The sequence below is a fragment of the Corvus cornix genome, chromosome 17 (genome assembly GCF_000738735.6).
Source record: "Corvus cornix cornix isolate S_Up_H32 chromosome 17, ASM73873v5, whole genome shotgun sequence".
Taxonomy (NCBI): domain Eukaryota; kingdom Metazoa; phylum Chordata; class Aves; order Passeriformes; family Corvidae; genus Corvus; species Corvus cornix.
In genome coordinates, this window is record NC_046346.1 from 4,982,384 (window position 1) to 5,004,848 (window position 22,465).

Consider the following 22,465-nt stretch of genomic DNA (forward strand, 5'->3'; position numbering starts at 1 on the left):
TGAGGGACTTGACACCAGGGCAGGATTGGAGCTTCAGGGGCTGGACATTGGCCTTCTGGCATTGCCACATCCAGACAACCTCCCTTTTATGGTCCAAGGCCAGGCAGGGAGGTGTCCAAAGCCCTGGAAATTCTCCCACACACTGAAGAAAGCATCTTCCTCAGGCACAGCTAATATTTAGCCACAAAACACCTTCATAAATCAGTAAGAGTGCACAGAAACCAAGTGGATTTTAAAAAACCAAAAAGACTATTTCAATTTAATAGATGGTTAGTGCTGGGGTGCCCCACATCCTCCCCAGCTCAGGGAACCCCTCCCTGCACCCCGGTGGGACCCTCGCTGTCCACTGTCACCCAGTTCATCTTCCCACCCCCCACATTTGGGGGCTGATAGCGGCCAAGGCCATCCAGAGCTTTGTTTGTTCTGGGATCTGGGACCTCACTGCAAGAGGTTGGTGAGACATCTAATCCCCCCTGGGATCCTGACTCTCCTGCTGAGTCAGGGCCCAGCCCTGGGTGACGGGAACACAGCTCAGGGGCGAGGGGGTGTCTGGGAGGGAGAGAAGAGGTACAAACTCAGCACTCCCTGAGCCACGTGCCCTACCGATGGGGTGGGGAGGGACAGGAGAAGAAATGACCCTGCATCCCCTCCTGTCCCTCGGCTGTGTCAGTAAGGGTAGGGGGAGACGGAGATGAGGAGGAGGAAGATGCTGGGTGCTCGCTGCCCGTCTGGGACCAGCGCCTGCACCTTGAGCCGGTGGGTGCCGGGCTCCCGCAGCGGCCGCACGGTGGAGATGATGCCGTGGCCCCTCTCGGTGCGGAGGGCAAAGGGGCTGTCGGGGTCCTGCTCCAGCAGCCTGAAGACGGGCCGGTGGCGCAGGGCGGTGGCCGGGTTGAGGTGCACCACGTCCCGGCGGGCAGCGATGCCGAGGGGCAGGGGAAGCACCTGGTACTGCAGCGTGGGGGGACCGGCCGGGCCGCAGAGCGGGGGACAGCGACCCACGCACAGCCTGCATGAGAGATGGAGAATGTGGGATGTGGTGGGTGCCAGAGAGTGGACAGGACACTCGGGATCGTGGTGACATGAAGAGAGCGGGATGGGCACCCCCAGCCCCACAGCACGACTCACCCTGGGCGGGAGCCTCTCCGGTACCCGGCCGGGCACGGCACATCCATGCACCGGGCACCTCCACGGGTGTTGAAGCACATCTGGCTCGAGCCACACTGGATTGTGTCCTCCATGCACTCATCCACATCTGCAGGGAGAGAGGGGACAGGTCTGAGGGTGCTGGGGTGCCCATGGCTGAGATAGGGGTCCAATCCCCAGCTCCCCCACCCTCCCACATCTGCCTGGACACAGAGACAGTGAGACACGAGCACTCAGACTGTGGAGTGCTGGCTCTGGGAACAACCCTCCCAAGAGAGGAGGAAGACTTGCAGCCCCCAAAAGATGACACCCAGGGCACCATGGGGACTGGGCACCCCTGCACTGACCATGGCAGGTCTTCCCATTGGACAGCAGCCGGTAGCCGGGGGGGCAGAGGCAGTGGTAGCTGCCCGGGCTGTTCCTGCACTCGTGCTGGCACTGCTTCAGTGTCTGGCACTCATCGAGGTCTGCAGGGCAAGAAAGGGTGAAGGCAAGATGGGAAGGATCAGTCCCCTCTGGTGCCACTGCAGTGCACCAGTGCCTCTGGTGCCCCTCTGGGGCCAACCTGGCTCTCGCCTCCCCTTCCCAGCACAGCAAAGACCACAGGGCACAAACAAAGTGGTGGACAGGGCAGCAAGAAGGACACGAGGTACCTTTTGGGGACAAAGCGGTCTCTGAACTCCCTGCAGCACCCTTCCCCAATGTGCACTCACCAGTGCAGGTGCCATTCCTCCTGATGTAGCCCATGGGGCAGGGGGGGCCCCGGGCACCCATCCCTGCATCCTTCGCCACGCGGCGCAGGGCGAGCTGAGTGTGGAAGGATCGTCCCCGTGGGCGGCTGCTCAGCCCCTGCCAGCGCATGGGGGTGTCCCGGGGCACGCTGCCCGTTGTGTCCCCTGCATCCGTCCCTGCTGTGGCACACTGTCCCCCTGGCAGCAGGGTCCTGCCAGCGGGGCACAGGCACTCGTAGGAGCCCCGCAGGTTGTGGCACTCAAAGGCACACGGTGGGGGAAACTGCAGGCACTCATTGACATCTGGAGGAGGAAAGAGGTGGGGAGCTGCAGACGGATGGGGGAAACTGAGGCTGGAGCAGGTCAGGGCTGACCATGGACCCTGAGAACCCAGCTCCTACCCAAGCATGGCCAGCCAACGCCCAGCGTGCGGTAGCCAGGAGGGCAGGAGCAGCGGTAGGACCCGGCGCTGTTCTGGCAGATCTGGTTGTATCGGCAGGCGTGGGACCTCTCAGTGCATTCATCAACATCTGGGGAGCAGAGAGAGGACAGGGTTGGGGGGACAGGGAAGTGGCACCAAGTGCCCCTTGCCATCCACATGCCCCCTCAGGAAGGGTCCGTACCAATGCAGTAGCGCTGCCCAGGGTCCGGGATGAATCCCAGTGGGCACTGGTCTCTATCAGCCCCTGTGAATTGAGCAGAGAGAATGAGAAGTGACATGTCACTGCAGGGACGTGGCCTTTGCACCCTCACAGACACCCAGAACTGGCAAATGGATCCACCCCCATCCTTGGGACTCGCCTGGTTACCTGCATCAAGTGAGGCACGGAGCTGGAAGCGGAGCTCCTCTTTGGCTGGGTCATAAGAGGCTGTGATGGCTCGGGCCCGGAGGTGCTGCACCCGGGGGGGCTGCGGCCCCACGGGGGGGTCGAACACGATGGTGTGATTGCAGTGGGCACGGACGAGGCGTCCATCCCGCAGGAAGCTCTGCACCGAGCCCCCGGAGAGCTGCCCCGCGCCTGTCTGCACGTAGCGCTCGCTGAAGTCCTGGGGAGAGGCAGGGAGGGGGGTCAGGCCGTGCTCCCGGCGCAGCAGTCGTGGTCCCACGGGGATAATGGGCAGTGCCAGCACCTGCAGCAGCACCACGGCATCGCCGAAGCTCTCCGGCACGGAGCCGCTGATGACACTGTCCAGCCGCAGAGCGCCAGTGCCATCCGCACCCCGGGCGAGGTGGGTGACCCGCAGGAGCTCCCCTGCCGGGGGGAACGGTGAGCAACAGCCCACAGCACCTCCCCACACAGCTCCATTCCTGGATAAGGGATGGTGCATGGGGGAGATGGAGTCTGAGCTTCCTCAGGAGCTAACCGGGCTCTCTTATCAGAGACCCCTCACCTGTGGCAAACTGCAGCAGAGACTCGTGCTGGAAGGTGCCCTGGGTGAGCAGGAACCCGCTGCGGGCTGCCCCACTGGCGTGTGCCAAGGACCAGTAAATGGGGGCAATGATGGTCACCAGCACCTGCATCAGTGGCCCTGGGAATGGGGAAGAAAGGGTGTCACCGTGGAGCCAGCACTCTCCTAAGGGGGCACCCAGCCTGCCCCATCCCTCCTTGCCCACAAGGCACAGATGTGGGGGCTGCTTTTGGGGAAAAAAAAGAAATAAAAACCTTTCCCCCAAGATCTACATCTGACGGACATCAAAACCCTTACACGGGTGAGGGTAGAAATGTCCACCCACCTATGGCAGGTGGAATGCTCCCAATGCTGCTCCGGAGGGCGGTGGTGCCGGACTGAGAGTCACCCAGCACGCTGGCATCAAGGGTAGAGACACCGAGCTCGTGGCCATTGATGACACCGACCAGGCTGCCCCGCACCTGGTGCGGCTCCCCTGGGGCAGTGAGGATGGGGTCAGGCAGCAGCACGGGGACTGCACACCCATGGGAGAGCAGGGGGCTTCCCTGACTCCCCTCTCGCTAATTTGCATGTCAAGAAAATCTTGTTTTCCAGAGGTGAAGGCAGCCAGAGCAAGGCAGGCAGTGTCCCTGCCTGGCTGCAGCACAGTCCCCAGGGACCCCACGGCTCCAGGCACGGTGCCATGTTGACAAGGGATGTTGTGAGCGTGGCCCTGTGCCTTGTCACACCGACAGGCACTGACACCCCCAAACCCTGCTCTGTATCAACCTCAAGGTCCCGGCATAGCCCCAAGCTTTTATTTGCTTCTCCAGTATGCCTGGCAGCGAAATGCCACCAGCCACACGAGGGCACATAGGGCACCTGGCACTTCCTCCAGCCTGGCTCTCTGCTCCCGAGGGGCAGCAGGAAAGGATGTGTCTGTGCATTTAGCAGAGCCCCTGGGAGACGGGAATTTAATCATGGGCAACTAAGGCAGGAAGGCTGAGGAGAGGCCAGTGAGGGCTGGCACGCAGTGGCTGCTTGGGCAAGGGTCTGCTCGGGCTCAAGCCTTCAGGTGAGCAGTGGGAGAGAGGACAGGACAAACCAGAGTATGAATCACAGGCTGGAACAAGCAAGGAAAGGCAATATCCCCCCAAACCACCGTCCTGGAGCTCTCACCCCAGGGTGTAACAGCACTGCAGGCAGCACCAGCCCTCGAGCCAGCCAAAGCCCCCCAGGGCCAGGGGCAGACACCCACCTTGGACATCCAGGGAGGCGTGGGCGGCAGCAGAGCCCAGGGCATTGCGGGCGAGGCAGGAGTAGCTGCCGGCGTCGTGGTGGGTGACAGAGGGCAGGAGCAGGGTGGCATTGGGCAGGACATGGGCGTGGGGACCCTTGGGGAGTGGCTCGCCATCCCGTCGCCACTCCACGGAGGGGGTGGGCTCCCCTGACACGACACAGTGCAGCAGCACCCGCTGCCCAGCATGGACTGTCACCGCTCCTGGTGTCACTGTCACCACGGGGGTGCCTGGGCAGGGAAAGGGATGCAGGTAGTGATGCGGCATTCCAGCGGTTCTGGGAGCATTCCCCATGGATCAGGGGTGGTTGGAGGGGCTGAGAGGTGACATGGTTTGCAGTCCCTTAAAAGAAGGGTGAGGAGGTGGGCAGCACTCACTCTGCAGCGCCAGGGTGACAACTTTTGCTGCTGTGCCCGCATCGTTCTCCGCCACACACTGGTACTGCCCCACATCGGTGCTCTAGCAGGACCAACAGCATCAGCACAGCGTTTTGCTTTGCCAGAAAAGCACCCTGAAATGTGCCAGCACCCCCCGGGCCCCGCTCACCCGCACAGCACGGATGGCCAGGGAGCCATTCTGCAGCTGGTGCAGGCGCCCATGGGCCACCACCGGCACCCCGTCCTTGCTCCAGCGGATGAGGGGCTCAGGGTGACCCTGGGCATCACAGTCGAGGAGGGCATCGCCTCCGGAGCGCTCCGCCTGGTAGGTGCTGGCGTCTCCCTGTATGACGGGTGCCTCTGGGAAAGGGAAAGGGGTGGCAGAGAAGGGGGGCTGGACGGGCACCCCAATTCCCCTGCTAGCACCTACCTCTGACAGAGACGAAGGCAGTGGCCCTGATGGCACCGGCGCTGTTCTCGGCGTGGCAGACGTAGGTCCCGCTGTCCCTGGGTGTGGCTGCCTCCCGCCGCAGGATGCTCCGCCCGCTCTGCCCCGACACACCATCTGCGGGGTGCAAACCCCCAAAAGTGTGGTTGGGGATCAGCTGGTTACAACCCCGCACAGCCAGACGTGCTGGCACGCCGGGGACCCTGAAAGGTAGGACAAGGGTGGCACCAGGATCGCTTTCTCCCCCAAGTTCAGCATCCTCTGCCCCTGCCCCGGTACCAGTGACGAGCTGCCCGTTGGCCATCCAGGAGACGCGGGGCGGGGGGCTGCCCACGGCGGCACACACCAGCTCCAGCCTCTCGCCCCGGCTCACGGTGGTGTCTGTGGGCAGGTGGGTGAAGGTGGGCAGGGTGTGGATGGAGAGGGAGAGCCGGCGGACGGCCCGCCCAGCAGAGTTCACCGCGGTGCAGGAGTAGCTCCCAGCGTCCCCTTCCTGCATGAGGATGAGAGGGAGTCGTCTTGAATCTGGGGTCCAGCTGCAGCCCTGACTCGCTGAGCTACAGCTCTGCTGGTTGTTGTGCATCTCAAAAGTCACAGTTTGGACAGAACCACTTTCTCCAGCCCACATTAGCAATCTCACACTGCCCCAACCCTCCAGCCTGTGGCACAGGACTGCATGGTGCTCTCCCTCTGCCAGATATTTTCACAAGCAGCCAAAATGCTCTTCAGCAGCAAAAGACACTTGTTGCTCAGCACTCCAGCCTTACAGCGGCCCCAGGGGACAGTGCTCACCCGGACATCCCGGAGCAGCAGCTCCCCGGAGGGCAGCACGGTGGCCTTCCTGCCCCGCACCAGGGCTCCATCCCGGCTCCAGGACACGCGAGGCTCGGGAACACCGTGGGCAGCGCAGGGCAGCAGCACCTCCAGCCCCTCCAGGACCACCAGCTCCAGCGGGCCGGCAGCGATGATGGGGGGCACTGGATGGGGCAGAAGGGCAGGGACTTGCTCACACCTTGGAAGCCACGTTTTGCTGTGAGGCGCTGGGAAGGGGCTGAGCAGAGGGGCGAGCGCTGGCGCTCTGATCGCTGCTGTACCTTGCACAATGAGCCTGGTCTTCCCCGCAGCCGTGCCCGAGGGGTTGCGAGCCATGCACAGGTAGGTGCCTGCATCCTCTGGGGCTGCTCGGAGGAGACGGAGCTGCCCGTTGGGGAACACCTTCTGCCCAGACCCTGGCAGAGACGAAGGACAGGATGGGGAAGCACAGCTGAGCCAAGGCGCAGATGGATGATGTGCAGGGACTGCTTCCCCCACAGAAGTGCCTCTTCCCGAGGAGTCTCCATGGAACAGATCCAGAGGCCACCACACCCACCTTGGAAAGCAGCCGGGAGCCAGGAGGACTCATGCACAGTGACACCCCACACCCTGCCGGGATGCCTACAAACCCCTGGCACTTAAGTCTTCCCCCAAGTAGAGGCTGGCAGGCAATGCGGGCTCTGCCAGCCCCCAGCACACTCCTGCTCACCTCCAGTGATGCCAACACCATCCTTTTGCCAGGTCACCTCCGGCCGGGGGACGCCTGTGGCCTCACAGGACAGCACCGCGCTGGTGTTGACCATCACCATCACCATGCCAGGCAGGGGCTTCAAGGCAGGGGGCTCTGTGAAGGGCAGGGAAGTGCTATCCTGGGAAGAGGGTGTGGGACCCCCAGCAGCACGACCCTGGTGCCGTGCATACCGTGCACCGTGAGCCAGAGGTGCTTCCGGGCCATGCCCGCGATGCTCCGAGCAGTGCAGGTGTAGCGGCCGGTGTGTGCGGGCAGCGCCTGCCTGATCTCCAGGGCTCCTGGAAAACAGCGGGCAGAGGGGAGGCAGTGGCAGGGCTGGCAGGGACCCCCTGTCCCGGCCGGGGCTGTGCTACCCCGTGCTGTACCTCTGGGCAGGACGCGGTAGCCCCCTCCTCTGCTGCCCAGCTGAGCCCCCTCCTTGCTCCATGACACCGTGGGCGGGGGCACGCCCGAGGCGTAGCAGGTGAGGACTGCGGGGGACAGCCGGGTGACAACCACATCTGTAAGGTCATCAGCGATGGTGGGGGGCACTGGAGAAAGGAGGGAGGGAAGTGAGCAGGGCTGTATGGCAAAAGTTGAAGAGGATTCTGTCCCTGTTCACATGGGCATGGATATTTCTTTTCCACTCTTGTCCACCCCCGAGCCCAGTCCTTGAGAGGGGACCCAACCCCATGTGGGGCTGGAGCACACCCACATCACCCTCGAGGTGGTGACAGATCCTGGGAAAGCCACTCTCAGCAAGACCCCCAGCCCCAGGAGCTCACCGTGGACAGACACGAGGAAGACCTTCCGTGCCTCTCCGGCAGCATTGGTGGCGATGCACTCAAAGCGCCCCTCATCCCGGGGGCCAGGGCTGGAGATGAGCAGTGACCCTAAGGACTGCAAACTGTGCGGGCAGAGCACACATCAGGATCACCCCTGTCCCATGGGGGGCAAACCCCACCCTACAGGGGAACCCTTTGGTGTACAAGGTGGCGGGTCCTGCGGGTACCTGTAGGCGCCAGATGAGAGGTGCAGGTTCAGGGGACGGCCATCCTTCTCCCACCTGATGTGGGGCTCAGGGGACCCCTGGGTGTCACAGCCCAGCATGGCCGGCTGCTGAGCCAACAGGGTGAGGTTGGAGGGCCCGGGGGCGATGGCAGGAGGGACTGTGGGAGGGCATGGCAGCGATGAGCAGAGAACAGTAGCACATCATTGCACTGATGAGAGCAGCCCAGCCACGGTGGGTTGCAGGAAGGATCCATCTGGCTCTCCTGCTTACCCAGGACATGGAGGTCCAGGCCTCGCCGGTCAGAGCCAGCAGGGCTGGATGCCATGCAGAGGTAATGGCCCAAATCCTGGACCTGGACGGGATCAATTTGCAGGGAGCCTCCTGGCAGGAACTGGAGCCTGGGGAGGGAGAACAAATAAACCTGCGGGTTCAGGGTTGGGAATGTTGGAAGGGTGACAAGTGCCATTGCAGCCACATGCAGCACGTGCCCACTGAGCTGGTGTGAGGACAGAGCACAGCTCTCCACAGGGTGACTGGCACACTAAATCACCTGTGGCTGTGGAAGGTGGCACGGTCTAAGTGCCAGTCCTTGGTGTCCCCAACCCTCAGAGCCTCGTACCTGTTGCTCCCAGGCAGGGGCAGGAGCTGGCCATCCTTCCGCCACGTCACCCGGGGCACGGGCCACCCCTCTGCCCGGCATGGCAGCACGGCCGAGCTGTTCAGCAGCACCTTCACCTCCTCAGGGCCCGGCTGGATCTCTGGGGCCACTGTGGCAGCACCCAGAGACACCACCAAGAGTGTGGAATAAGGCTCAGGAGTGGAGGACACCAGCCCAGAGCAGCACTGGGGGGTGGGCGTAGTCTAGCCCTGCCATCCCATCTCCCGACCCTATGACACCCTATAATACCCCACATCCTGGATTTAACCGGGAAGGAGCCGGTACTCCGGGGCCAGGGCAGGGCAGCACTCACCGTGAACCTGCACCCGGACGCGCGGGCCGGTGTCCCCGGGGGCCCTGCAGCTGTACTCGCCGCCGTCCGCAGCAGCCACCGCCCGCAGCCGCAGGAAACGCCCCTGGGCCAGGACCTGCCTGCGGCCATCCTCCTAAAACCCCCGGGACCCCCATCAGCAGCCACCCAGCACCACCCCCAGCACCAGCCCGATGGTGCCGGTGCATCCCAGTCCCTGACCGTGGCCGTCCCTGGTCCCGTCGCAGGTACCTGCAGCGGGGAGCCCTCCCGGTGCCACTCGATATTGGGGTGGGGCTCAGCACCCTCTGGGCACTCCAGGAGGAGCTGCCCCCCTGCCACAGCCGTGATGATGGAGATCTCCCCAGTGCTCGCGATGCTGGGTGGTGCTGTGGGACACGGGCCAGGGGGTGAGGGTGTGCCACGTGGGTTGGGCACCCGCACACCTATCCCTGTAAGTCATGCATAGGCCCCCACTCTGCAGGACATCACTGTGCTCCAGACCCCTCTTTTGGAGCCCACACCAATCCCAAAGAAGGATGCAGGGATGCTCTGGCTCTCTGGTCCCCCAAAGCTTGGGCCATCCTGCAGCACCCCCTGCTAGCCCCCTCCTCGCTGCACTGCTGGGGCCACACTACCTTGGATGCTGACATGGAAGCTCCTGCTGTCCTCCCCTGCAGGGCTAGTGGCCAGGCAGGTGTACAAGCCAGCATCAGCCACCTGCACAGCCAGGAGCAGAAAAATTGAGGCACAAAAAGAAAACCCAGGTAGGGAGAAAAAAGCGGAGCTCCTACCTCAATGCTCTCAATGTGGAGGGTGCTCTCATTCCCTGACACGAGCAAGGGCCCTGCCAGCAGCCATCCATCCTTCTCCCAGGTGACAGTGGGCATGGGGACACCTGTCACCACACACGTCAGCTCTAGAGGGGTGCCCACAGCGATGGATATCTCAGTGGGGTGGGACGCAGCCTTGACACGGGGTGGCTCTGCAAGGCACACAGCAAGGCAGGAGGGCTCATCCCCTCATTGCTCCCAAAAAATTGGCTAAGCTGCCCTTCCCAAATCCCAGAAGGATGATACGCACCCATCACCAGGAGGTGGAAGGCTTTGCTGACCTCCCCTACTTCATTCACCACCAGGCACGAGTAAATGCCTGCATCAGACGGCCCCACGGCCACCAGGCTCAGCTGCGGGCCACCAGGCACCTGGTCACTCTGCTGCCCCAGGGGCTCTCCATCCTTCAGCCAGGTCACTGATGGTGCTGGGGACCCGGTGGCTTTGCAGGTGAAAGTGACGTCAGAGCCCTCAGCCACCATCTGCTCCTCACTGCTCTCCGGGCTCTCCAGGACAGGGGGCACTGGGGAGGGAAGGATTCCCTTTAAGGGACAAAAGTCAGGTCCCCAGGCACTGGGGGTGGGTTTGGCCATTCCCTGGTGTCCTGCGAGCAGCCAGAGGTGGCTCAGCCCTCTTGCAGGATGCTCTGGGGCTGCTCTCAGGTTGGTCCTGCTTTGCTCCATCCCTTCCAAGCCCACCCCAGCAGTCGAGGGATGGCTCCTGACCCTGCTTGGGAATGGGCTGCAATGCACCACGTGTGCTCTGCCAACAAAATCAGTCTCCAGACACCCCCCGCTCTGCCCCCCCTAAGCCCCTGCCCCATACCCTGTATCTGCAGGACGAAGCTGCGATCGGCCACCCCTGCCCGGCTGGACACAATGCAGGTGTAGAGTCCAGCATCGGAGACCTGTGCCTGGGAGATCCTAACCCATGGGATGGGGAGGAGACATCAGCTCGGGGTGACTCCCTGCTCCCCCAAGGTGACACTCAGCCACTTCAGGGTGCAGCAGCGGCTGTTCCCTCACGCAGACCTGGGTACCAGCCCCAAAGCCTGCGGCTGACCATTGCTCCAGGGTCCCTTCTCACCGGAGGATGTGCCCAGCTGAGAGCAGGGTGACATGAGGGGACAGGCGGAGGGGCAGCCCATCCTTCAGCCAGCTCACGTGCAGCGGAGGGGACCCTCGTGCCCAGCACTCCAGCGTCACCACGGCGGACAGGACTCCGCGGACCACCCCCGAGTCATCAGCACCTCTCTCGATGGCGGGAGGGACTGGGCGAGGGGACAGAGGGGCTGATGGGGCTGTCGGGGGTGGGGGTGGCCCCGGCGCTGCCCCGCAGGTCCCAGCCCTGCTCACCCAGCACGTTCAGCGTGTGCAGCCGCGTGTCCTCGCCCAGGCTGTTCCGGGCCAGGCACGTGTAAGCTCCGGAGTCGGCAGCTCGGAGCCCCTCGAGGAGCAGGGAGCTGCCATCCGGGGACACCCTGCGTGGGGAGAATGGGACAGTGACCTGTGTGCTCATCCCCAACGTGCCCGCGGGGCAGAAGTGCTCTGTGCTCAGTTTACAGCCACCGATGAGGGTTTTGGGGCACACTGCAAGGTCAGGGCATCAAGTGGAACCCTGCCAGGGTGACAGCGACCATTCCAGTCTCCAGGGCTTAAACCAGGATGATATTTTCTCAGCAAAGAGATGGCATGAGTGCATCCCAGAACAAACAACAGGAAGAAGCAGAAGAACTCAGCCTGTCTTGCCTAGCAATATTGCACGTGGGGACACTGTGCCCCTGGGGTGTCCTCCCCCCCAGACTCACCGGGCACGTGAGGGGGGCTGCAGCCCCAGGGGCTGCCCGTCCTTCAGCCAGGAGATGTGGGGGGTGGGCTGCCCCTCTGCCCGGCACTCCAGCCTCACCCTGCCGCCCTCCAGCACGCTGTGTTCACTGGGGTCCCCTGCACTGCTGATCTGGGGGGCCACTGCACCCAGGAGAGAAGGAGGCTGAGGGAGAGGAGGGGGAGGAAGGCTCACCTCCGAGGGAGAGCCCGCAGGGACCAGGCTGCCTCGGGGAAGCCCTACCTCGCACCAGCACCATGAAGTCCTTGCGTGCCTCGGCTGCCGGGCCCTGTGCCAGGCAGGTGTATCGGCCCTGGTGGAAGGGCTGGAGGGGGTTGAGCTGGAGCTGGGCCCCCCCGGACACCAGACCCTGCTCTGGGCTCATCTCTGCAAGGAGACAGGGTGAAGGGGGCTGAGCAGTGCTCCTCCTCTGAGCCCTCCCCAGGCTCATTGTGCTTCCCCCCACTTCCCACCCCTGAGACCCAGGTTTGGGGATGCTGTTAGAGCAAAGCAGGGTTTTTGCAGAGTTCACTGCTGAAGCTTTACAAGAAAAAAGAGCCACCAGTTTGGGGGCAAACCCCTGTCGCAGCAAGCACCCCAAGGGCTGGTACCCAGAGAGCTCATCCCCCCCCTGTCCCTCCATCACATCCTGTGCCCACATCCCATTGCTTCGAGTCTCAGGAATGAACGTGAGGTCTCTTAAAAGCACGCAGGGAAAAGGCCAGCCCCTCCATGCTCTGTCCCCTCCCTGTGCAGCCCTGAGGGTCTCTTGCAGCAGGATTAGAAGTTGGGAAACTGAGGCAGGGCTGCTTGGAGGGGAACAGCAACGAGGCTGGGGGTGGCAGCCTGGCACAGCGTTCCCCTGCACACACACCCAGCGGGCTCCCGTCCTTCAGCCAGGTGACAGCAGGCACGGCCACACCAGTGACTTGACAGGTCAGGACAAGGGATGTCCCCATGGCAGCTTCAAGCGTCTCCTGCTGTGAGTCCTGGATGCCTGGGGGTTCTGAGGAGGGTGAGCAGGGGCAGGGGGTGTGAGACAGACCGGGGTTCACTGTCGGCTCCTCAGCACGTGCTCAGGGGACAGAGCTCCTGGCTGAGCCCTCACCACGTACCATGGATGGTGAGGATGAAGCTCTTCTCAGCCTGGCTGGCCATGTTCTGTGCCATGCACGTGTATGTGCCTGAGCTGGAAAGCTGCAGGTGAGGGAGCTGCAGCACCCGAGAGCCTGGAAGAAGCAGAGAGCAGGGAATCAGGACAGCCTGGAGCAGGACCAGGTCTGGGCCACCGTGGCAGCAAGCTGACTGATCCCCCAGCACCCAGCCAAGCTCCGTGCAAAAGGAGTCTGGCCATGGGGTCTCTCTTTGAGGTCCAAAGCCTTGTTCTGCCCAGCAGGAAGGGGCACTGAGCTCCCAGGAAGCAGCAGCATGGAGTGCTGCAGGATTGCAGCCCTTGGTGCTCTCCAGAGGGGATCACTCAGCATCGTGTTATTAGTGTGTCATACAACCCAAAAGCTGAGCTCAAGTCCCACATGTGCCATCCCAAAAGGGGGGTTAGGGGACCTAGAGCCAGGGCACAGGCAACCATCCTGGCTCATCCCAACATACCTGGGGTGACGGTCACCTCCTCACCGAGCCGCAGGACGTGGCCATCCTTGTACCAGGTGATCTCTGCAGCCGGGTGGGATTGGATGTCGCACACGAGTGAGACGCTGCCATTGACAATGCCATCGACGTTTTCGGGGTTTGTACCCACACTCCAGGGAGCTTCTGCTCCAGTGCACCCAAAAGAGAGTGGCAAAGGGGAGCCATCACTGTGGAGGTCGATGCCTCCCCAGGAGGAAGCACGCACCCGAGCCTCTCGCCTGCTCGGAGCGTGTGGCACCTCGACCTCCTCGTGCAGGGCGAGCGTGACCAGCACAAGGGGACAGAGGCAGCCATGCAGTTCCAGAGCCACAGGAGACTCCAGCTGGTGGAGAAAGAGGAGGAGGGGAGTAAATCAGTGACCCAGGGAAGGGGAGATGCCTTACCCTGCACGGCGAGGGCAAAGTGCTTCTCAGCTGACCCGGCCGCGTTCTCAGCCATGCATGTGTAGCTCCCAGTGTCACCCGCCTCCACCATCACCACCTGCAGAGGGGGAGCACAGCACCACTGAGGGCTGCCCCGAGCTGGGGAGATGTTGGGACTCCCACGGGGACCTTGGTGAGACCAGGTCAGCCTCCTTTGGGAGGAAAGAGTGCTCCATCCACTCTCTTCCTGTGTCCCTCCCCGACACAGCCACCTGCTTAGGAGGACACCAACCTGCAGGATTGTGCCACCCTCCAGGAGCTGGTACCGTGGGCCAGCCTCTATGGGGAGATCATTCCAGAGCCAGGACACTGTGGGTTCTGGGTGCCCAGTAGCTTCACACCCGAAGCGGACGGTGCCATTGATGGTGGCTGTCACCTCCTCCACCAGGTCCTCCGTGCCACCACGGATGGCCGGGGCAGCTGGGAGCAGGCGGTTATGGGGCTGCCATAATGTGCCCCAATCCAATGTGCCCCTGGCCCCATACTCACTCAGCACCTCCAGCTCGTAGTGCAGGCGGTCCTGTCCCACAGCATTGGCGGCCTCGCAGGTGTCCCTGCCGCTGTCGTCCTCCTGCACCACCTGCAGCTGCAGCACCCGGCCCCCTGTGACACGGGACAGGGTTGGGGCAGGGCACAGGGAAGGGTCTGTGGGATTTCCCCCCCAGCCCCACCCTGCACAGAGCCCTGCACTGCCCCAGTGACTTCAGAGGTCCCACGGGTGCTGTGTGTGTTGGCAGGAGGAAGGATCCAACCTCCTCCACGCTATGGATGCTCTCAACCCACGGAGCTGCTGCAGGACCACCCCCAAGCCCCACAGTGGGGGTTCACACCTATTACCCATTACCTTGCAGCATCAGCACCCCTGGGCCAGGGGAGAGGGGCTCCCCATCCTTGTACCAGGTGAGCTGGGGGGGTGGGATGGCACTGGTGTCGCAGTAGAGCGCGGTGGGCTGGCCAAGGACAGCCTGTCGGTGCTCTGTCACCTCCCCATCCTGATCTTCCTCCCGGTAGAAGATCTCAAGAGCTTCTTTGGGGCTTGTTTGCTGCTGGAAGATGGGGGGCACTGCGGGGACAGGCTGTGGTCAGCTGTGGGGAATGGGGACATCAACCCCCCGGTGCAACCACAGCTGGAGCTATGTTGTTTTCCAGCAGGCTTAAACTTTTTTCCTGCTCACCCTTCTCTCCTCCCACAAGTGACCCCTGAGGGCCCCTGCCCTTGCTGAGAAACCCCCTGCTCTGGGTGCTGGCTGGGCTCACCTTGGACGTGCACGATGAAGTCCCTGTCATCTTCACCCACAGCATTGGTGGCCACGCAGGTGTAGTGCCCCGAATCTGAGACACTGGCTGGGTGGATCTGAAGGACCTGCCCTTCACTGAGGATCTGGAGGTGTTCAGAGCTTGCCAGGAGCTGCAGAGAAGAAACAGAAGGGCAGGAGGAGTATTACACACCCAGGAGTGGGGCAGAGCCCAGCCAGCCATATAAAGGGTATCTTCCCACTCCGTCCAGCTGGCACAGTCCCCAAACCCAGCAGCTTCTCCCTGGTCACAGCTGGGACCTCACCTGCTTGTCCTTGTACCACCGGATGGTCGGCTCGGGCACAGCCCAGGTCTCACACTCCAGCACCACTGTGCTGTTGACCCTGGTTTTCACCTCTTTCACGGCAAATTCCCCCAAAGAGTCCTCTCTGGCAATCCAAGGAGGAACTGGGGGGAAAGACAAAAGGGAGCAAAAGGGAGCAGCAGTGGCCTGGTTACAGTGGTGAGGTCACTGCAGGAGTTAGGAAGGACATGGGGAGCCCCCTCACCCAGGACCTTCACAGCGTAGTTCTTCACAGCCTCCCCATCTTCGCTGGCCACGACGCAGCTGTAGGTGCCCGTGTCCTCCTCCTGGGCATTCAGGATCTGCAGCCCATGGCCACCTGGGCAAAGGGGGTCTCCTGAGAGGGTCGCTGCTCACAGCCACAGCTCTCTCTCCCCATGCAGCACCTGAAGGCATCTCAAGGGACCTGCTGAGCACCTGCAAGCCTGGCTCGAGGGGGCCTAATGCTCTTCTAGAGCCCAGCCCCAGGCTTATAAAAACCAGCACAGAGGAGATTCTAGTTATTATCAGAGGATGCAGCACTTGGAAGAGCATCCAGCTGATGGCCAGAGCCCTCATGTCCTGCAGGATGATGACTTCTCACCATCCCACTGTGCTGGACCCCAGCCAGACCAAGAAAAGATCCCGCTCCCACTCCCCAAGGCATACACAGCAAGGGGCCACCACAGTCATGCAGAGCCAGTGGACAGCAGCACGGTACCAGGGAGCAGGAGGACATTTCTAGATGCTTTGAGAGGAACCTCGTCCTTGAGCCAGGTGATGTTGGGAGATGGGTATGGCAGAGCCTCGCAGACCAGGGAGATGGGGTTGTTGATGATCACTGTCACTTCTTCTGTGGCAGCATCATCTCGAGCAAAGGTAGGGCTGGCTGCAGAGACGTGGTTGTGTGTTAGATCAGCACTAGCACCCACTTAGGCTTCCCAGCACTTCACGCCCCACCAGAGAGCATGATCCAAGCTCAGGGAGTTGGACTTGACGCATGTGCCACCTTCAGACTCTGCCCTGTCCTGCTGCCCTCCAAAAACACAGAGACCCAGAAGACACATTCCCCCTTCCCACAAGCCACCATCAGAGATGGATCCTGCACTAAACAGGTGCTTTCTGCTCCTCCAAGAGGTCTCACAAGGGCTTTGGGACAGGTCCATGCCATGCTTTGGCTACAGAACTTAGAGATCCTCCTCACCTACCTGGGGCAGGCCATTAAAACCCTCTAAGTCTACTCACACCTGAGACCCTGCCTCCATCCAAAGGCAGCTCATACCCAAAACATCCAGCAGGTAGTGCTTGGTCTGATTTGCCACAGAGCTGGAGGCTAGGCAGGAGTAGCGACCAGCGTCGGCCAGGGAGGCTCGGGGGATGTGGAACAAGGAGCCATCGGGGGAGATGGAGAAGGTGCCAGGGAGAGGGTGGTTGTCTTTCAGCCAGGTGATCTTAGGTTGTGGGTTGCCTGGGATGGAAAACATCCTTAGGGATGGAAAACAGGTTTTGGCCTTCGTGTGAAGTTTTTCCATGTGTGAGCACAGCCTGGCTGGGGTCACTGTCGGAGCTTTTCTGGAAAGCAGGGACATCATCCCAAATCAGAATTATCATGATCTGGATCTGGATTTTAGAGGCTGCTGGATGAGCCAGCAAGAAGAAAGAGAACTGTCCTGCGTGGGAGGTGATTAATTATTCCCATCACTAAAGGAGAAAAGAGATTAGAGGAATTTTAGCTCCATTTGGGAAAAATTGGAGCTTACATTGTGGAACAGGCTCCCCATGTGGGCGTCCCCTCCCCAGCGCTTCCCGGACAGCACAACTGCAAAGCCAGGAACCATCCCAAGAAAAGCTCTGCAGCCGATTTCAGCTGTTTTCATCTCTCTGCCTGGAGACATCCATTTGCTCCACACCCCAAAGTGAGACTCAGGTCTGCCCTGAGCCCCATCTCCCACTTGCTCATGCCACCTCCTTTCCCCACTCGATGCTCACCTGAAGCCAGGCAGGACCAGGTGACAGGGTGACCCTCGGGCACTTTGAAGGTGTCTTCTTCACCCGCGTTCTCGATGTGGGGAGGAACTAGGAACACAAGCCCCCAGTGACTTCAGCAGCTGGCCAGCTTGGCCTCTGAGCTCACATCCTAAGGCACGAAGGACTCCAGCACACCCAGCATGTCCAGTCTTAACTCATGTCTATTCCTGCAAGGGTGGAGCTCTGAAACCCCACCAGGAATCCTGCAGCAGACAGAAGACCCCTCCTTACCTAGGACTTCCACGTGGAAATGCCTCCTGGCCTCCCCAGCTACGTTGCTGGCCAGGCAGGAATAGTGACCACCATCCTGGGCTTGTGCATGGGTGAGCCTCAGCAGCCAGCCCCCTGGAAGCATGGAGCAGAGGTCTCAGAGCCCTGATCCAGGTACCAGCACATCCCAGCGGTGCTGCTGTGGGGCTGTAGCTCCACCATGAGTTTGAACTCATCAGTGTTGGGGCAAAACATGTTCCCAAAGTGCTCATCTCTCGCAGCACCCAGACCTCTGACCTGAAAGCACGTGTGTGTGCTCGCTGGGGGTGACAGGAGAGCCATCCCAGAACCAGGTGACGGTGGGCTCGGGAATGCCGGTGGCCTCGCAGGTCAGCATCAGGGATCCTTGCAGGGAAACGCTGACATTGGTTGTCAGTCCTGATCCTCGAATAAACTCAGGGGGAACTGGGGATGCAGAAAAAGATGGACATCCACTTGCAAAGCAGCAAAGGAGCAAAGTGAAGAGGGGAAAACTGGGTGAAGCTGGCTTTTCCCACCTTCCTGCTTTGTACAGCTTCAGGACACAAGCCCAGGACCATGAGCATCACCTGGAGATGGTGACTTTGAAGGTGTTATGGGACAGGTGACCCACAGCGAGTGTGTGCCACTTACCTGCACACCTGAACCCCGGCTTACAGGTGTCACACCGAGCTGGCCACACGGCCTGAGCCACCTCAGACCTTCTATAGCTCAAGTGACCTTGACCCATGAGGTTTCCTCAAGTCTTTGGGTAGTAGAGGACTTTGTATGTGATGGCTCTGTAAAGAAACTCCCACCTGAGGGACCCAGTTCTGCAGCTGATGGGCCCAGTTCTGCAGCTGTTCCTGAAGCATAACCCTGCTGACCCTGAGACCTTCTACACACTGGATTGTCCAACATCTACTCCACGTCAGGTTGCTCCACATCACCACCCTCCTGGTCCTGCCTGCATCCACCCCAGCCACCAGCCCCATCCCACATCCTTACCATGCACCAAAACATCAAACTCCCTCTGTTCCTGCCCCTCTGCGTTGGCCACCAGGCAAGTGTAGTGTCCTGCGTGGGCCACCTCTGCCCTGGAGATGTGCAGCCGCCTCCCTTGCTCTGTAAGCAGGAGCCCGTCCCCACTGGCCACAGGCTGCCCATCCTTCACCCACGTCACCCAGGGTGGTGGTGTCCCCATGGCCTCGCACTCCAGGACTGTCTCGCCACCCTTGATGACAGAAACCTTCCTCGGGGCTTTGCTGCTGCCCTGGACCCTTGGCAGTGCTGTGGGCAGAGGGACACAGGGTGGAGGGGATGTGCAGCAACTCCCTCAGCCGTGCACAAGTGGGGGGCAAAGCTGGCCCAGGTAGCAGCACCCCTTCCAAGATACCCAAGGCACCAGGCAACGGCTTCGGGTCCATCTGGACCTTGCACTGAGAGAGGTCACAACACCTCCACCCACCCCCACAGGTCTCTGGTCCCCCACACTCACCATGCACCTCCAGGTGATGCTCCTTGCTGCTGCTGCCAGCAGCATTCTTGCACTCGCAGGTGTACGTCCCCTTGTCCAGCAGCTGTACCTTCTCCATGTACACCATGTTCCCTCCTGGGGACACCAGCTTTGGGCTCCCTGGCTGGGTGGAGAGGGGCTCACCTGCCCAGGGAAGGGGAGAGCAGCTTCCCCTTAGGCTCCCAGCAGGACAAATTCCCACCCAGAAGCTGGATACTGCTCAACAAAATGTGCTCCTTGCTCCAAGGAGATCAAGAGCTGGGTCAACACAAGTGATGAGGGGAGAAATGGGGCTGAGGAACAGGGCCCTACCGTCCTTCCACCAGCTCAGGGTGGGCAGGGGGATCCCATGGCACTCGCAGGCCAGCTGGACAGATTGTCCCTCCAGCACAGACATGGCCTCGGGCTCTGCCGAGGAGAAGGATGGAGGCACTGCAGGGATGAGAGGAGCAGCTCAGATGATGACATCAGACAAGAGAAGAAGGGGAGCTCCTCACTGGAGCTCCATCCTGCTGGATAACACCCCCTGCAGCCCTGCTGGCTGCCACAAAAGAAAACACTGACCCTCCCCTGCCCTGGCTTCACATGGAAACAATAATCTTGTCTCTCCAGCCAAGCGAGGGATGCTTTTAATTGCACGTGGCCAACAGCAGAGGATGACCAAGCATCCCACAAGCAGGCCAAGGTCAGGTTGGCCAGACAGAGCTTATTTGGCAGCCCTGCCCACTGAGAAGGTTACCCAACTCTTTCCATTATCAGATGCTGTTCTCAGCTGCTCATAAATACAGCTGGCTGGAAAATGGTAACTCCTTCCCATGAGGGATATCAGTTTGGAGAAGAAAAACCCCAACACCCAGAAACCCTTGAAAAACAAAAACAGAAGAACCCAAACAATCCACCCGAGCCAGGACAGCAGACGTGCAAACATTTCCCTGGGAAGAGATTGCAGGAACAAGCCCCGACCAGGAGAACTGGATCTTCTCCACTCCCTGGCCACCTGCCTGCAGGACTTCCACCAAATGGCCCAGAGCATCCCTGAGAAAAGCCAGACCCTGGCTCAGCCCCCGGTGCTGTGGACATGCTGAATGGTTTGGGAAGCTGCAGGCATGCTTGGATTAAGTGAGAAAAAGTGTCCAGTGCCTGTCTTGGCAGCAGCCCAGGAGTCACCACTGACTCCACTGAGTCCAGGGGGACAGAAACGTCACCAGACACACAGAGTGCAAAAGGGACAGGGTGGGTAGGTGATCCCATAATGAGGACCTGGCACTACCCATCCATGGGGCCACAGCTTTCCAGGACATCATTTGGGATGAACACAGGGGATTTCATGACTGGAATTGCAAATGGGGCAGAGGACAGGGGTCTGCTAGACCCATCTTCCAGGATGTGTCCTGAGGGCTGGGACAGCCCCACTGGTCCCACGCTCACACGAGATATTCCAGAGGGGAAGCCCCCACCTCTCAGGCTGCACTCACCAGTGACCTGCAGGCTGTACCAGAGCTCAGCCACGCCGGCCACGCTGGAGGCCACGCAGCGGTAGCTGCCTGCATCAGAGAGTCGGGCACGTGGGATCTCCAGGCGCTTCCCATCCCTGGACAGGGTCACACCTGCTCCGGCCGAGAGCTGCTCGTGTCCCTTGTACCAGGTGATGCCTGGAGGGAAGCAGAGAGCCGAGCTGTGAGGAGCGATGCTGCTGGGATTCACGAGCAAGAGCTGAGCGGCAGGACTGACTCACCGGGAGCCGGCAGCCCCGAGGCCAGGCATTCCAGGGATGCCGTGCCGTTCTCCGGGATGGCCAGATCCACCGCGCTGGGTTCGATGTTTGGGGGCACTGCAACCCAGCACCCACTGTCACGGGCTCTGTGTGACCCGGGCTGTCTGCAGCCACCACGGCGCAGGGCCCTGGGGCACAGCCAGGCTCACCGGTGGCTCTCGGCACGCACCGAGTCCTGGCAGAGCAGCAGCCGAGGGCCACAGCTCGGTCCCTGCTCTGGGAGGGGACCACATCACCCCGTGGTGCCACCACTGCTCCCCAAGCCAGCCAGAGGTTTGTTCCCTGCCCCAATGAGACATTCATCCTTTCCAGGTAGGAATTTCCCCTCCCTGCCTGGTTTCTCACCCGGCACTTTCAGAGTCACTTCCTGCTGGTGGAGGGGAAATGGGGCTGGGGGAGGACCCTCCACCAGGAAACAGCAGTCAAGGATTTGCTGTGGTGCCAGTGGCCATCAGCTCTCAGCCTCATCAACAAAGGACAAGATCCCAAGAGATCAAGCCAGTGACCCTGTACCTACCAAAAATTCGGGCCAAGAACTCCCACCCCTTTGGCCAGCCACATTCTTCGCAACACATGGGCTGGATAGCGGGTCTCACCCCAGATGCTGCTCTCACCATGCACTGAAACCTGCACCTCTGCCTGGGCCAGCCCTGCCCAGCTGCTGCCCTGGCAGACGTAGAGCCCTTCGTGACCAAGCCCCACTCTGGTGACCAGCAGAGTCCCACCATCCTCGGACACCACCACACCATCCTGCCCATCCAGCGGGTGCCCATCCTTCAGCCACCTGTGAGGAAGGGGACAGGCAGCAAGTCCTTGGTCTGTCCTGCCACCACCCACCCCATCTCTACACATTAAAGGGGTGAACTTGGGTGCTGGCAGCAAGGTCTGTCCCCTTGTCACCTGGAATGGGGCTGACAGTGCCCAGGTTGTTGAGCAGAGGGCACCACAGACAAGGAGAAGGAATGGATGCCTCCCACCCTAAGGAACACCCCATGCCAGAGGCTCCTACCACCCATCCTGGGAACACAGGCAGCACCCACCCCTCGGCAGCACTCACTGGATCTGGGGTGGGGGGATGCCCATGGCGTGACAGTGAATCCTCAGGGAGGTGTTGGCAACAGCCGTCAGGTGGCTTTCCCCATGTCCAATCCACAGCTGGGGGGGTGCTGGGGGGACAGGGGACCTCAGGCTGGGACCACCCTCAGACCCTGGCACAGGGATGTGAGAGCAGCCAGGGACTTGGAGGTGCAGGACCCCAGCAGTACAGGAAGCCCTGGAGGGGTGTTTGAACCTTGGACGTGCAGGCTGTAGCTGAGCGAGGCGCTCCCCGCGGCGTTCGTGGCCGTGCAGGTGTAGAGGCCGGTGTCTGTCACCTGGGGCTCGGCCAGGTGGAGGGATCCTGAAGGGAGGACACTGTACCTTGGGGGAGAAGAAACAGAAAAGCTGGATGGGAAGAACAGCCATGTCATCCATCACCTAACCCTGAGCAGGAGCTAAGGGCTGAGAGCTCACTGTCACCTTGGGACAGCCAAGAAAAGGTCACCAGAGCCACCTCTCACTCAAAGAGGGAGGCAGAGCTGCCCAGGGGGGCAAATCCCCTTTGCTCAGCCCCTGCACAAGCTCAGCACGAGGCAGCACATGAGCCCAGGGGGGTGAAGGAAGACAAGGGTCCCCCAGAGCACAGTCCCTGCAGCTGGAGCTG

At 61.4% G+C, this 22,465-nt stretch overlaps 1 protein-coding gene across 1 annotated transcript in view; it reads right to left on the bottom strand.

Moving 5' to 3' along the window:
* Positions 1–226: 226 nt before the first annotated feature.
* The window catches only part of HMCN2 (hemicentin 2), a 32,967-nt gene continuing 10,728 nt past the window's right edge, over positions 227–22,465 (bottom strand). Inside the window, exons 23-79 of the mRNA XM_039561936.1 lie at positions 22,055–22,182; positions 21,821–21,929; positions 21,378–21,547; positions 20,725–20,820; positions 20,465–20,641; positions 19,302–19,421; positions 18,972–19,133; positions 18,482–18,763; positions 17,753–17,920; positions 17,477–17,590; positions 17,207–17,293; positions 16,500–16,685; positions 15,939–16,106; positions 15,444–15,557; positions 15,200–15,342; positions 14,896–15,046; positions 14,483–14,701; positions 14,128–14,241; positions 13,871–14,058; positions 13,600–13,696; positions 13,178–13,339; positions 12,685–12,798; positions 12,444–12,575; positions 11,813–11,956; positions 11,553–11,712; positions 11,101–11,225; positions 10,832–11,015; positions 10,571–10,668; positions 9,996–10,268; positions 9,707–9,897; positions 9,551–9,632; positions 9,165–9,301; positions 8,916–9,048; positions 8,564–8,711; positions 8,215–8,342; positions 7,945–8,101; positions 7,718–7,839; positions 7,319–7,483; positions 7,124–7,231; positions 6,912–7,046; positions 6,484–6,618; positions 6,182–6,366; positions 5,669–5,882; positions 5,372–5,506; positions 5,111–5,301; positions 4,942–5,023; positions 4,525–4,794; positions 3,613–3,762; positions 3,270–3,407; positions 3,009–3,130; positions 2,687–2,924; positions 2,501–2,563; positions 2,279–2,407; positions 1,860–2,180; positions 1,494–1,613; positions 1,129–1,255; positions 227–1,009 (exon numbers count right to left, since the gene is read on the bottom strand). Of these exons, the coding sequence (XP_039417870.1) occupies positions 667–1,009; positions 1,129–1,255; positions 1,494–1,613; positions 1,860–2,180; positions 2,279–2,407; positions 2,501–2,563; positions 2,687–2,924; positions 3,009–3,130; positions 3,270–3,407; positions 3,613–3,762; positions 4,525–4,794; positions 4,942–5,023; positions 5,111–5,301; positions 5,372–5,506; positions 5,669–5,882; positions 6,182–6,366; positions 6,484–6,618; positions 6,912–7,046; positions 7,124–7,231; positions 7,319–7,483; positions 7,718–7,839; positions 7,945–8,101; positions 8,215–8,342; positions 8,564–8,711; positions 8,916–9,048; positions 9,165–9,301; positions 9,551–9,632; positions 9,707–9,897; positions 9,996–10,268; positions 10,571–10,668; positions 10,832–11,015; positions 11,101–11,225; positions 11,553–11,712; positions 11,813–11,956; positions 12,444–12,575; positions 12,685–12,798; positions 13,178–13,339; positions 13,600–13,696; positions 13,871–14,058; positions 14,128–14,241; positions 14,483–14,701; positions 14,896–15,046; positions 15,200–15,342; positions 15,444–15,557; positions 15,939–16,106; positions 16,500–16,685; positions 17,207–17,293; positions 17,477–17,590; positions 17,753–17,920; positions 18,482–18,763; positions 18,972–19,133; positions 19,302–19,421; positions 20,465–20,641; positions 20,725–20,820; positions 21,378–21,547; positions 21,821–21,929; positions 22,055–22,182 (8,854 nt within the window). The 3' untranslated portion in view covers positions 227–666. The remainder of the gene's footprint in view (positions 1,010–1,128; positions 1,256–1,493; positions 1,614–1,859; positions 2,181–2,278; positions 2,408–2,500; positions 2,564–2,686; positions 2,925–3,008; positions 3,131–3,269; positions 3,408–3,612; positions 3,763–4,524; positions 4,795–4,941; positions 5,024–5,110; positions 5,302–5,371; positions 5,507–5,668; positions 5,883–6,181; positions 6,367–6,483; positions 6,619–6,911; positions 7,047–7,123; positions 7,232–7,318; positions 7,484–7,717; positions 7,840–7,944; positions 8,102–8,214; positions 8,343–8,563; positions 8,712–8,915; positions 9,049–9,164; positions 9,302–9,550; positions 9,633–9,706; positions 9,898–9,995; positions 10,269–10,570; positions 10,669–10,831; positions 11,016–11,100; positions 11,226–11,552; positions 11,713–11,812; positions 11,957–12,443; positions 12,576–12,684; positions 12,799–13,177; positions 13,340–13,599; positions 13,697–13,870; positions 14,059–14,127; positions 14,242–14,482; positions 14,702–14,895; positions 15,047–15,199; positions 15,343–15,443; positions 15,558–15,938; positions 16,107–16,499; positions 16,686–17,206; positions 17,294–17,476; positions 17,591–17,752; positions 17,921–18,481; positions 18,764–18,971; positions 19,134–19,301; positions 19,422–20,464; positions 20,642–20,724; positions 20,821–21,377; positions 21,548–21,820; positions 21,930–22,054; positions 22,183–22,465) is intronic.